The 12,019-nt window shown below is 41.6% G+C and overlaps 1 protein-coding gene across 9 annotated transcripts in view; it reads right to left on the bottom strand.

Moving 5' to 3' along the window:
- STARD9 (StAR related lipid transfer domain containing 9) overlaps positions 1 to 12,019 on the bottom strand; it is a 163,899-nt gene that overhangs the window by 144,028 nt on the left and 7,852 nt on the right. For all 9 annotated transcript variants that reach the window (XR_001821027.2, XR_001821028.2, XR_005197954.1 and 6 more), the window contains exon 3: positions 9,908 to 10,024. Coding sequence is in view for 5 of the 9 variants with exons in the window: in XM_017516309.2 (XP_017371798.1) it covers positions 9,908 to 10,024 (117 nt within the window). In the remaining 4 variants the exon portion in view is untranslated. The remainder of the gene's footprint in view (positions 1 to 9,907; positions 10,025 to 12,019) is intronic.

Raw genomic sequence — 12,019 nt, 5'->3', positions numbered from 1 at the left:
ATCCCTTCTACTTCTGTCTCCATCTTGGTTGGGAAAAAAAAAACAGCACTAGTGATGGAATGTACAAAGCTCTGAAAATATTCATAAGAAAATGCTTTGAATCCACATGCTCCCCAGCTCCCCTAGGTCATACATGCATAAGAAAAAGGGGATGCACAAAGAAGCTGATAGGCATCTGTGGTTGTCTAACTTAGGCAAACTATGAGGCCTTCCCAAAACAGGCAGTGAGATTCAAGAAGGCAGAGTCTTGTCTTGTCATTCACCCATTGAATCATTAATTGAATAATTAATCTAATGACTGATAATTGAAGATGTGCTGCACTGGAAATACAGGAATAGAGTTTTATGTGGTATAGTATGTGAGCGCTTAGACCATGGAGTCACACAGTCGAGGTTTGATTGCTGGTTCCATCAGTAATGTATGGCCGTAAGCAAGAAAACAACAAATCTGAGCCTGTTCCTGCCCCTAAAATAGAGATAATATTGACGGTAAAAAGTGATACAATCCTAACAGTACCCACCTCTCTGTGAGCTCTCAAATTCCTCCTCACCTTAGTTTGTTCTTCATGTTTCCCTCTCCTTTAGCTCCTCAAAGGTCCCTCCTCAGTTTCAGTAATTCTTCCAGCTTCTTTCCCCTTTCCCCAAAGCTTTCATCATTCACACTCCAAGTTCAGCAGACACAATAAAAGTAGTGAGGGTCACACTCCATCTCTCCACCTCATCCTGCTTACTTTCTGAGGCAGATGATAGATCACTTGTTTTCCTTTTGTAATAAGGTTGATATTTCCCAAACAGAAATGTTACTTTTATGGCACCAGTATCTAATCACACCTGGTCACATTAGAGAACTCATAACAACAGTTATGCATACTTCCCCATACTACTGGATGGCAATAGTGCAATTTCCTCATCCCAGGAGACTACAGAGCCAAGGACAGGTCAGATCTAAAGAACAAGATCTTTCCTGCTAGTGGCACATTACCTGTTACGCTAGGACCACTGTGTTGCAGTTCATGGTCCCTACCATTATAATAAACAACAGGATTTCCCAACAACATCAAGAACAATGCTGGACTGGCCAAAAAGAAAAGAAACAAAAATATTTTGTCTCTCTACGCCTTCAATTTGAAAATAAGTATCTTGAATCATCTCTAACGTTTCTTCCAATATTAACATTCTGGAATTCTAAAGTCAAGCTATTCAGCTACTACAATCAAGATTCAAAAACTCTGTACCACTTACTCTTCATGTCCCAGTTATGTACAAATTTCTGTGATTTAGCTGAAGTCTTATCTCTTATCCTAATGAAAACAAAGACCAGCTGGTTCTCATGTTCCAGAAACTGTAAAACTCCTCAGTTCAGTACTTAGGGAGCATTATCACCTCGGCTTTCCCATCTCAGGATCAACATTGCCTCATTGAATAATCACATGCGGAACGCCCATGAGGCGTACTACACTAATAGTGGCTCCTCTTGGTTCTTGCAGTCCGGCCCTGTAATCATTTGGGGGAGTATGTGTGGTTTCCCTCTGAAGTCTTTCCAAGTTCCTGACATCCTCATACTGAAGTCCAGAACTGGAAAAGATATTCACCAAACAATCTATAGCACTCTCTTTTCTCCATTTGTCTCTCACTCTTACTTGCTCACTCTCCCTCAGGGCTCTTTGACAGTAGGTAATGATGTATTCTGTATGTTGTTCAGTGTTTAGTATATTGTGGAGACAAAACAAATATTAAAACAACAAGAAGGGCAACCATATTACTACTAAAATATTTTCAATTTTAGATTCAGTGGTTATTTTGAATTCAGACAAAAATCTCCTGCTCACTCCCATGATTTTGTGGGGTTTTTTTTTGGGGGGGGGTCTGGAAATGTTACAAGTGTTTTAGCTAAATAACAGACCATTTTAAAATAAAGATTTCCAGAAGAATAGGAGCAACTGCTTTCCATGAAGGGTACCACGGTGGTTATCTTTTTGTTCATGGACGTGTTTTTTATTGACTCAGTATGCATTTGTTTTAAACAGCCACTTTCAGGCCCTGGTGGGTAAAGCTGAGCTAATGCTCCTCATGGAAAGTTTCACAAACACAAAGTCACCCAAACACAATACACTTGAGCAGAGGACTCCTGCTCCAACAGATGTTCCTCACCAAGAGGAAGGGAGGGAAGTTAGTTTTCCAAATGGCGCAGGATGGTCCCAGAAGGGATAATAATCAGATTCAGAAAAGGGATTTCCAAATCTAGTTCAACTCAGAAAAATATCATGAGCCTTGCTTCTCTTGTACTATGTATGATAATGGTAATCACAGCAGGGACCCAAGGCAAAGCACTCATAAACTCATTTAACATGTAGGTGCCAAGTACTGGGCTGTTCACTTCATATAATTATTTCATTTCCTCCTTACAATAATTCTTTGAGGCATGTATGATCTCTGTTTTAGACTTGAAGAAACAAGAATGCAAAGAGGTTAGGCAAGTTGTCCAAAGTAAGCTAGTCAATAACTGACTGTGCCTGAATTCAAATCCAGGTTTAATTTCAGAGATGCAGGTTGACTTTAATACAGATTCAAGCCAGATAAATTACAGGCCAATTTTGAAGAAAAGCTTTCGCTGCAATTTCAAATATTAACAAATACTGAAAACAGCATTTAGACCAATCATTACTTGCCTTAAGAATGGGAAGCTGGTTGGGGAGGTGGCTCATGCCTGTAACCCCAGCACTTTGGGAGGCCAAGGTGGGTGGATCACTTGAGGTCAGGAGTTCAAGACCAGCCTGGCCAACATGGCGAAACCCCATCTCTACTAAAAATACAAAAATTAGCCGGGTGTGGTGGCACACCCTGTAATCCCAGCTACTCGGGAGGCAGAGGCAAGAGAATTGCTAGAACTCAGGAAGTGGAGGTTGCAGTGAGCCAAGATCATACCACTGCACTCCAGCCTGGGTGACAGAGTAAGACTGTCTCAAAAAAAAAGGGAAGCTGGTGACACCAGGGTAATGGACAAGACAGGTGCTACAATCCTCTACCACATCCCATTCATTATAATCTTCTCTCTTTCCCCTTCCCCAGTTTTCTATCTCTTCCTTTTCCCATATCCTTTGTTTTCTTTTTGTACTGTAGCATACTGTTGAATATAAACTTTGTAGTTGGATGATCCTGTGTTGAAATCTAGAACTCACATCTTGCTGTGTAACTTTGGCAGATCACAGAACTTCTGTAAGCCTAAATTTGCTCCACTGTAAAAGGGGGATAAAATTCTCTACCTTTTAGGGAGTTGAAGAAATGATATCAATATACATAAAGAGATAACCAGATCACTAGTAGGCTAATGGCTTTTTTTTTTTTTTTTTGAGAGTCAGTGAGGTTTAGTGGAAATGACATAAAATTTAAAGTTAAACAGTCTTGAATTTGAATTCTTGCTCCACCACTTACTGCCAAGTCTTATAAACTTTCTGTGCCTCAGTTTCCTAATCTATAAAATGGAGTAAATAAAATAGATCTGATAGAACTCGAATGGCATGATAAACATTTACAATTATATCTGGCTATCAATAGGCATCTAACAAATAAAGCTGCCTCTCTGTAGAACTTGGAGTAGCTAACTTGTCCTCCAGTAGTCCCTAGTTGTTGATACCTGATCAATTTACTCAGGCCTATCACCACTAAGGACCAGGAAGTGCCAAAGCACCAAGGAATTTTAACTTTGAACCTATCTTTTGAGGCTGTAAAGTAAATATAAAAAGACAGAGAATGATACAATGCAATGAAAACACCACCATAAGGAAGCCTGGATCCATTCCAGCTTAAGCACTAACCACCTGTATAATGCTGTAAGTTATGTGGCTGGATCTGTAACATATGAGGGTTGGCCTAGATTAGTGGGTAGTGTCCGGACACTTCGTTTGTTTTTGTTCTGAGACAGTCTCACACTCTGTCGCCCTGGCTGGAGTGCAGTGGTGTGATCTCAGCTTACTGCAACCTCCACTTCCTGGGTTAAAGCGATTCTCCTGCCTCAGCCTCCCGAGTAGCTGGGATTACAGGTGTGCACCACCATGCCTGGCTATTTTTTGTATCTTTAGTAAAGACAGGGTTTCGCCTTGTTGGCCCCGCCTATCTCAAACCCCTGACCTCAGGTGATCCACCCCCCTCAGCCTCCCCAAGTGCTAGAATTATAGGCGTGAGCCACCGTGTCTGGCCTGGACACATTTTTTAACTGTCAAAATTGGGGGACTGCTACGGGAATCAAGTTGGTAGAGGCCAGGAATGCTGTTAAATATTCTACAATCCACAGTACAGAGCCCCACAACAAAGAATTACATGGTCAAAATGTCAACAGTGCTGAGGTCAAGAAACTCTGGCCTAGATGACTAACAAATTCTCTTCAAACTCTAACACACTAAGAGGCCATGACGAGGCAGCACTGATATGGTTTGTCTACCTGTCCCCTCCAAGTCTCATGTTGAAATGTGACCCTCAATGTTGGAGGTGGGGCCTAGTGAGAAGTGTTTGGTTCATGGAGACAGATCCCTCATGACTGGCTTGGTCCCCTCCCCACAATAATGAGTGCATTCTTGCTCTGTTAGTTCACACTGGAGCTCACTGTTTAAAAGCATGGCAGCTGGGTATAATGGCTCAACGCCTGTAATCTTAGCACTTTGGGAGGTCAATGGCGGGCAGATCACGAGGTCAGGAGATCAAGACCATCCTGGCCAACACAGTGAAACCCCATCTGTACTAAAAACACAAAAATTAGCGAGGCGTGGTAGTGCACACCTGTAGTCCTAGATACTTGGGAGGCTGAGGCAGGAGAACTGCCTGAACCTGGGAGGTGGAGGCTGCAGTAAGCTGAGATCGCACCCCTGCACTCCAGCCTGGGCAACAGAGCAAGACTCTGACTCAAAAAAGAAAAAAAAAAGGAACATGGCATCCCTCCCATCTCTCTCTCTCTCTCTCTCTCTCGCTGTGACATGACTGTCTCCTTTCCCTGTTACAACTGAATGCTCTCTGAAGCCTCAGCAACAGCATATACTGGCACAATGCTTCCTGTACAGCCTGCAGAAATGTGAGCCAAATAAGCCTCTTTTCTTTATAAATTACTAAGCCTCAGGTATTCCTTTATAACAACACAAAACTGACACAAGCACCAACAATGATCAGGTGACATTCTTGTCAACATCTGTCTCTGAATGGCTCCTTATTATTGATGTTGCTCTAAATTCCCCTAAAGTCAGATATTTAGATCTCCCTCCACATCCACTAAGGAAAATTTAGATATTTCCCACAGATATTTTGATATCTGAAATCAGTGCCGTATTTCTGAGCAAAACTTCCTTTGTAACAAGAAGAGACCTAGGGATGAAAGACACGCTGTACTCCAGGGACTTGGTTTCTCATCCTTTGCAGTTAGAATCTGCTCTTCCAGGCTATGAGATTCCTTTTGGGAGAGCAGATGATTTAAATAAGTATGAATCATCTGGGCGCAGTGGCTCACGCCTGTAATCCCAGCACTTTGGGAGGCCGAGGCAGGCAGATCACAAGGTCAGGAAATTGAGATCATCCAGGCCAACATGGTAAAACCTTGTCTCTACTAAAAATACAAAAATTGGCTTAGCGTGGTGGTACACACCTGTAGTCCCAGCTACTTGGGAGGCTGAGGCAGGAGAATCTCTTGAACACAGGAGGCAGAGGTTGCAGTGAGCCGAGATCGCACCACTACACTCCAGCCTGGCAACAAACAGAATGAGACTCTATCTCAATAAATAAATGTGAATCAAGAAGGTCAGGTATGATGGCTCACACCTGTAATATCAAAATTTTGGGAGGCTGATGCAGGCAGATCTCTTGAGCCCAGGAGTTTGAGACCAGCCTGAGCAATACAGTGAGACCACATCTCTACCAAAAATACAAAACTTAACCAGGCATGGTGGCACCATGCCTGTAGTCCCAGTTACTCAGAAGGCTGAAGTGGGAAGATCACTCAAGCTCAGGAAGTTGAGACTATAGTAAGCTGTGACTGTGCCACCCTACTCTAGCCTGGGTGACAGAGCGAGACCTGATCTAAAAAAAAAAAAAAAAAAAAAAAAAAAAATCAAGGTTAGAAGATGTGACACACACAACAGTAAAGATGAATCTTGGCTGGACACAGTGGCTCATGTCTGTAATCTCAGCATTTTGGGAGGCCGAGGCAGATGGATCACAAGGTCAGGAGTTTGAGACCAACCTGGCCAGCACAGTGAAATCCAGTTTGCACTAAAAATACAAAAATTAGCTGGGAGTGGTGTGGGCATCTGTAATCCCAGGTACTCAGGAGGCTGAGGCAGGAGAATCGCTTGAAACCGTAAGACGGAGGTTGCAGTTAGCCGAGATTGCATTACTGCGCTCCAGCCTGGGCAACAAGAGCGAAACTCCATCTCAAAAAAAAAAAAAGGATGAATCTCAAATACATCATGCAAAATGAAAAAAGCCAGACTAAAACAGCTACATAGTCTGATTCCATTTATATAACATTCTGAAACTGATGCAACTGTAGGGATAGAAGACAGACCAGTAATTTCTAGGGGTTGGGAAATAGACTATAAAGGAGCATGAAGCAATATTTGGGATGATAGACTATTTTATATACTGATTATAGTGTCAGTTACACATCTGAATGTGTTACTGTACACTAAAAAGGTGAATCTGGCCAAGTGCGATGACTCATGCCTATAATCCCAACACTTTGAGAAGCCAAGGTGGGAGGATTGCTTGAGCCCAGGAGTTCAAGACCAGCCTGGACAATACAGCAAGACCCTGTGTCTAGTAAAAAATAATAGTAATTGTTAAAAAAGAAAAAAAGGCAAATCTTTTACTATATCTAAATTATACTTCAATAGACCTCCCCCCTCAAAATGTGATCACAAATGCTGTGGAGGGCTGGGCAAGGTGGCTCACATCTGTAATCCTAGCACTTTGGGAGGTTGAGATGGGTGGATCACTTGAGGTCAGGAGTTCCAGGCCAGCCTGACCAACATGGTGAAACCCCATCTCTACTAAAATTACAAAAATTGGTTGGGCATAGCGGCGCACGCCTATAGTCTCAGCTACTCGGGAGGCTGAGGCACAAGAATTACTTGAACCTGGAGGCAGAGGTTGAAGTCAGCCAAGATGGTACCACTGCACTCCAGCCTGGGTGACTGGGCAAGACTCTGTCTCAAAAAAAAAAAAAAAAAATGCTGTGGAGAGGATAAACTGGATTATATCCAAATTATTTCCCACCCCAAGTCCTGAGATTGTATGGATTCCACCTTTCCTACCTGCAGTGGCCTCAGAGCCATAGTGATCATAGTGATTAGGGTTAAATCTGGGCTCCAATTTCTGTGTTAAAGCAATGAGGTCCTCTGAGTGTATCATGTAGCTATGAGTCCTGTCACCATTCTGGGACATCTGGCTCTACTCCAGCTTGTGATAGAGGTTCCCTCCCTTCTCTTTCCTATCCTGACTCCTGTTGGGACTGATGAGGGACTAGACAATTAATAAACAAGCCAGAAGAAACCTCAGGAGTCACTGGTTTTATCTCTCTGCCCAGACTTCCTGTCTGGATCTCATTTGATGTTTCCATTAAATTTCAAATCAGGCAAAAGAAGAACCATATTTATGAATTTCCCTCCTCTATGGCCTCTTGGGCTTTCATTAGATTTTTTTTTTTTTTTTTTTTTTTACAGAGTCCTGCTCTGTCACCCAGGCTGGGGTATAATGGCGTGATCTCGGTTCACAGCAACCTCCACCTCCTGGGTTCAAGCAATTCTCTGTCTCAGCCTCCAGAGTGACTGGGATTACAGGTGCCCGCCACCACACCCAACTAATTTTTGTATTTTGAGTACAGATGTGCTTTTACTGTCTTGGCCAGACTGGTCTTGAACTCCTGATCTTGTGATCCACCCGCCTCGGCCTCCCAAAGTGCCAGGATTACACCCATGAGCCACCATGCCCAGTCTTTCATTAGATGTTTATACAGTTAAGCCACATAAATGTAAAATACAGTCCTCACAAGCAAACTCATACTCAAGCTTAGTGATACTAATTGATACATACACATACGCACACACAGACATATATAAAAGTTTTAACACATATACACACCCCCTCCAAGATGACAGATTTATCAAATGTTATACAAAATAGTGCATTCTTCTTATGAACAGAACAGTCACACATATGCCATGGCCACAGAAGTCTGAAACAGCATTCAGAATGTTCAGAATGCTCATATTTTCTAATGGGAAGGCCACTGTCTTCTATGCCACAAATATAGTCACAACTGTGGACTGTTATAGGAGTCCCATCTTTCTGACTGAAAGTAAGTTACTTTGCTGATTCTTCTTGGAGTAAGTCAATGGAATGGTTACAAACACTAGTAACCAGATGTCTCATACACACTTGAGTGCTGGGATAAAAAATCAAGGGCTATTAAGCAAAAAACATCACTGAACTTGTTGGAAAAAAAATAAAAAAATAAAAAATCAAGGGCCACAAGACAAGCCTCGATCGGCCCCTGTTCGCATATTCGAAATGACAGAGAAGACTCAGCAGAGGCCAGGTAATATTCACACTGCCTTTCTGTACTGACCATTTACCGCAAACACATTAGTACAACAAAGTTGAGGTACTTATATAACAGAAGACGCCCACTGTATCAGCAAATCCCACAGTGGTGTAGGGTTTTATTTCTATGTGTTCTTTTCAAAAGAGAAGAATGGGGTAATTATACTTCTGTGATTTAGAAATATTCAACCATGCATGGTGCAGTGGCTCACGCCTGTAATCCCAGCACTTTGGGAGGCCGAGGCAGGCGGGTCACAAGGTCAAGAGATCGAGACCAACCCTGAGACCAACAAAAATACAAAAATTAGCTGGGCGTGGTGGCACGCACCTGTAGTCCCAGCCACTCAGGAGGCTGAGGCAGAAGAATCGCTAGAACCCAGGAGGTGGAGGTGGTAGTAAACCAAAATTGTACCACTGCACTGCAGCCTGGCAACAGAGCAAGACTCTGTCTAAAAAAAAAAAAAGGAAAGAAATGAAATATTCAATCATCGCCAGGTATGGTGGCTCACACATGTAACACCAGCACTTTGGGAGGCTGAGGCAGGTGGATCGCCTGTTGCTGGGAGTTTGAGACCAGCCTGACCAACATGGTAAAACCCTTTGTCTACTAAAAAACATAAAAAAATTAGCTGGGCCTGGTGGCACATGTCTGTAATCCCAGCTACTTGGGAGGCTGAGGCAAGATAATCACTTGAACCTGGGAGGTGGACATAGAGGTGAGCCGAGATCAAGCCATTGCACTCCAGCCTGGGCAACAAGTGTGAAATTCCATCTCAAAAAACAAACAAACATATATATATATATACACACACACATACAAACATATATATATATATACACACACATACATATATATACATATATACACACACGTACATATATATGTGTATATGTATGTATGTGTGTGTGTGTGTATATATATACATATATATACATATACATATATATAAAATTAGTTTCAGACCAAAGTATTATTAAGAAATAGCCAGGGCTCAGTTTACATGTTAATTTCCCAATGATTATTCAGTTATGAAGAACCGAGGAAATACACGATAAGATTACTGCATTTGAAATAAGCTTCTTTTGTTAATGCTACCATTAAAATGATTATTTGAAAAGGCCAAGGATTTCTTGATGTATTGAAGTTTCTTCCTTTTGGAAATCTGTTAGTTGTATCGAAATTTTCTTAAAGTACCAATTAGAGGACTTCCAATCTGTACAACTGTGCTATAATAACCTTGAAAACTATCTTTATAATAAACATCTTAAACATTATACATAAAAAAAGGACTGAGGAGAGTGAAAGAAAAATGATAAATGACATTACCACATCTTGAGATGCATACTGGGGATCCTCTGGATTGACTGACCAGTAGCAGTAATCGAAGCCAAATGCTACAACCTTCTCTCGGGAGTCCCCAAAGCCATCTGGTCGACTATCCACCTAAAATCAAACATAGGTTCCAGTGTCTTTTCTATCATAATGTTAGAATCTGGCTAGTAGCACTCAATCACCCTCTACCAAAGCTAGAGAAACTTGGACTGGTCATGAAACTATTTATGATATCTTTCTGAAAAAGAAAAAAAAAAAAAAAGGTAACCATTGTCCCCATCTTATTAGGTACAAATAAAGTACAAAGAACTAAATTTGTCTGTCATACTATCATACATCTGCCTACATATGAACCAACTATATGACACATGGTAAATCTTGGGAGAGGAAGCCTCTCCTCTCTGGGTATCTTATCACTACAGGTCGAATATCCTTTCTTTGAAATGCTTGGAACCAGAAGTGTTTAGGATTTTTTCGGATTTCAGGTTTTTTTAGATTTTGGAATATTTGCATACACATAATGAGATATCTTGGGGATGCATCCAAGTCTAAACATGAAATTCTTTTGTGTTTCATATACACTTTATACACATAGCTTGAAGGTAATTTTAGACAATATTTTTAATAATTTTGTACATGAAAGTTTTGGCTGCAACCCGTCACATGAAGCCAGCTGTGAAACTTTCCACCCATGGTGTCATGTCAGCATTCAAAAAGCTTCAGATTTTGAAGGATTTCAGATTTCAAATTTTCAAATTAGGATGCTCAACCTACATTATTTCTTTTCTAAGCATTTCTGTAGAGGATACTGGGAGGGCATGAGTAATTTGGCTACGGTGCCTGACAGGCTCCATCAACATGAGGCTTTCACTGAGGTTCCTGGAATATTCAACCTCTAATTAGATACCAAGTCCAACAGAAGTGCCAGAAGCAATCTAGCTGCTGAAGGTAGATGAGAACGGAGTCAGAGCTTGGTCTTGCACTGATCTCCAAGTACGAGGGTGGATGGCATTACACACAGAAATGCCTTATCTTATACACTCTGGACAGGGAAGGAAAGACAATCCTGCCACTAGCCATCATAAACTACAGAAGAATGAGGTTGCCAGAATTATTAAGAGATTCTTTGTGGATAACTGACCTCAGGAAAGTAAGCAGCCAGGGAGGTGTGCAGAAGTCAGATTACAGTTTGATCTTGGCTGAGACTTATTCTTAAGAACCAAAAACATGAGATCTTAGAACAAAGCAGCTGAAGTGATTAGGCAACAGAGAATAAAAGGTCCTTTGTCCCTGGGGAGCCCTGTTGAACGTCTGGTAGGTCCCATGCTTTTTTAGCAGAGAACTACTGACAAGAGGAAACAGATCACATCACAGGAGAAACAACAGAGCAGGCACGGCTGTGAAGACTGGGGTCCAAGGAACTCTCACTTTTGCTAGTTTCCTCAGCTCTCAGGAATGCTAAGTACCACCTGCAAGCTGACGATAGCAGTAGTCACATGGTCAGCTTCCCCTGTCTCTCTCTCCACTCCCCAAGGCCCAGAAAGGAAGAAATCCTTCCATCTTCTGCTTGCCTAGTAAGTAGAGGAACAGGATGGAGAAAATTAGCCCTAAGGGAGAGTGAGGGGTATGAAAGGAAGTTTCCAGTGTCTGTCCAATTATGACTCAAAGTTCAGTCAAATCTGTGAAAGACAATTTGTAACAAAATCCAGGCTAGTGACCAACTCCTTTCTGGGATCTGAAAGATGTTACTTGAATCTCAGTATAGTCAAAATAAACCCTGCATTATCAGGTGCAAACTAAAATCCCTAATCATGCCTTTAGATAAAGTGATATCAACTGAAAGGGTTAGGACAAAGTTTAACTGATGGTCAGGTGAGTTAAATAGAATTTAAGTTATTCTTAATCATTTTGCAGTACGATTTAACTATTGCCCCCAAAATATCCCCCGAGTTTACTTTCAAAACATCTACAAACTAATTTCCAAAACAGTTGCATTCTATTTGATAAAACTTAGGCTGAAGCAGCCAAATGCGCTGCACTTCTTTCTTGGTTCATTTCTTAATTTGGTTTATGACTGGGGTAAGCTCTTCCTACTACTCCCCTTAT

This window comes from Cebus imitator, unplaced genomic scaffold (assembly GCF_001604975.1).
Source record: "Cebus imitator isolate Cc_AM_T3 unplaced genomic scaffold, Cebus_imitator-1.0 Scaffold579, whole genome shotgun sequence".
Lineage (NCBI taxonomy): Eukaryota > Metazoa > Chordata > Mammalia > Primates > Cebidae > Cebus > Cebus imitator.
This window is presented reverse-complemented; position numbering and strand designations above follow the sequence as displayed.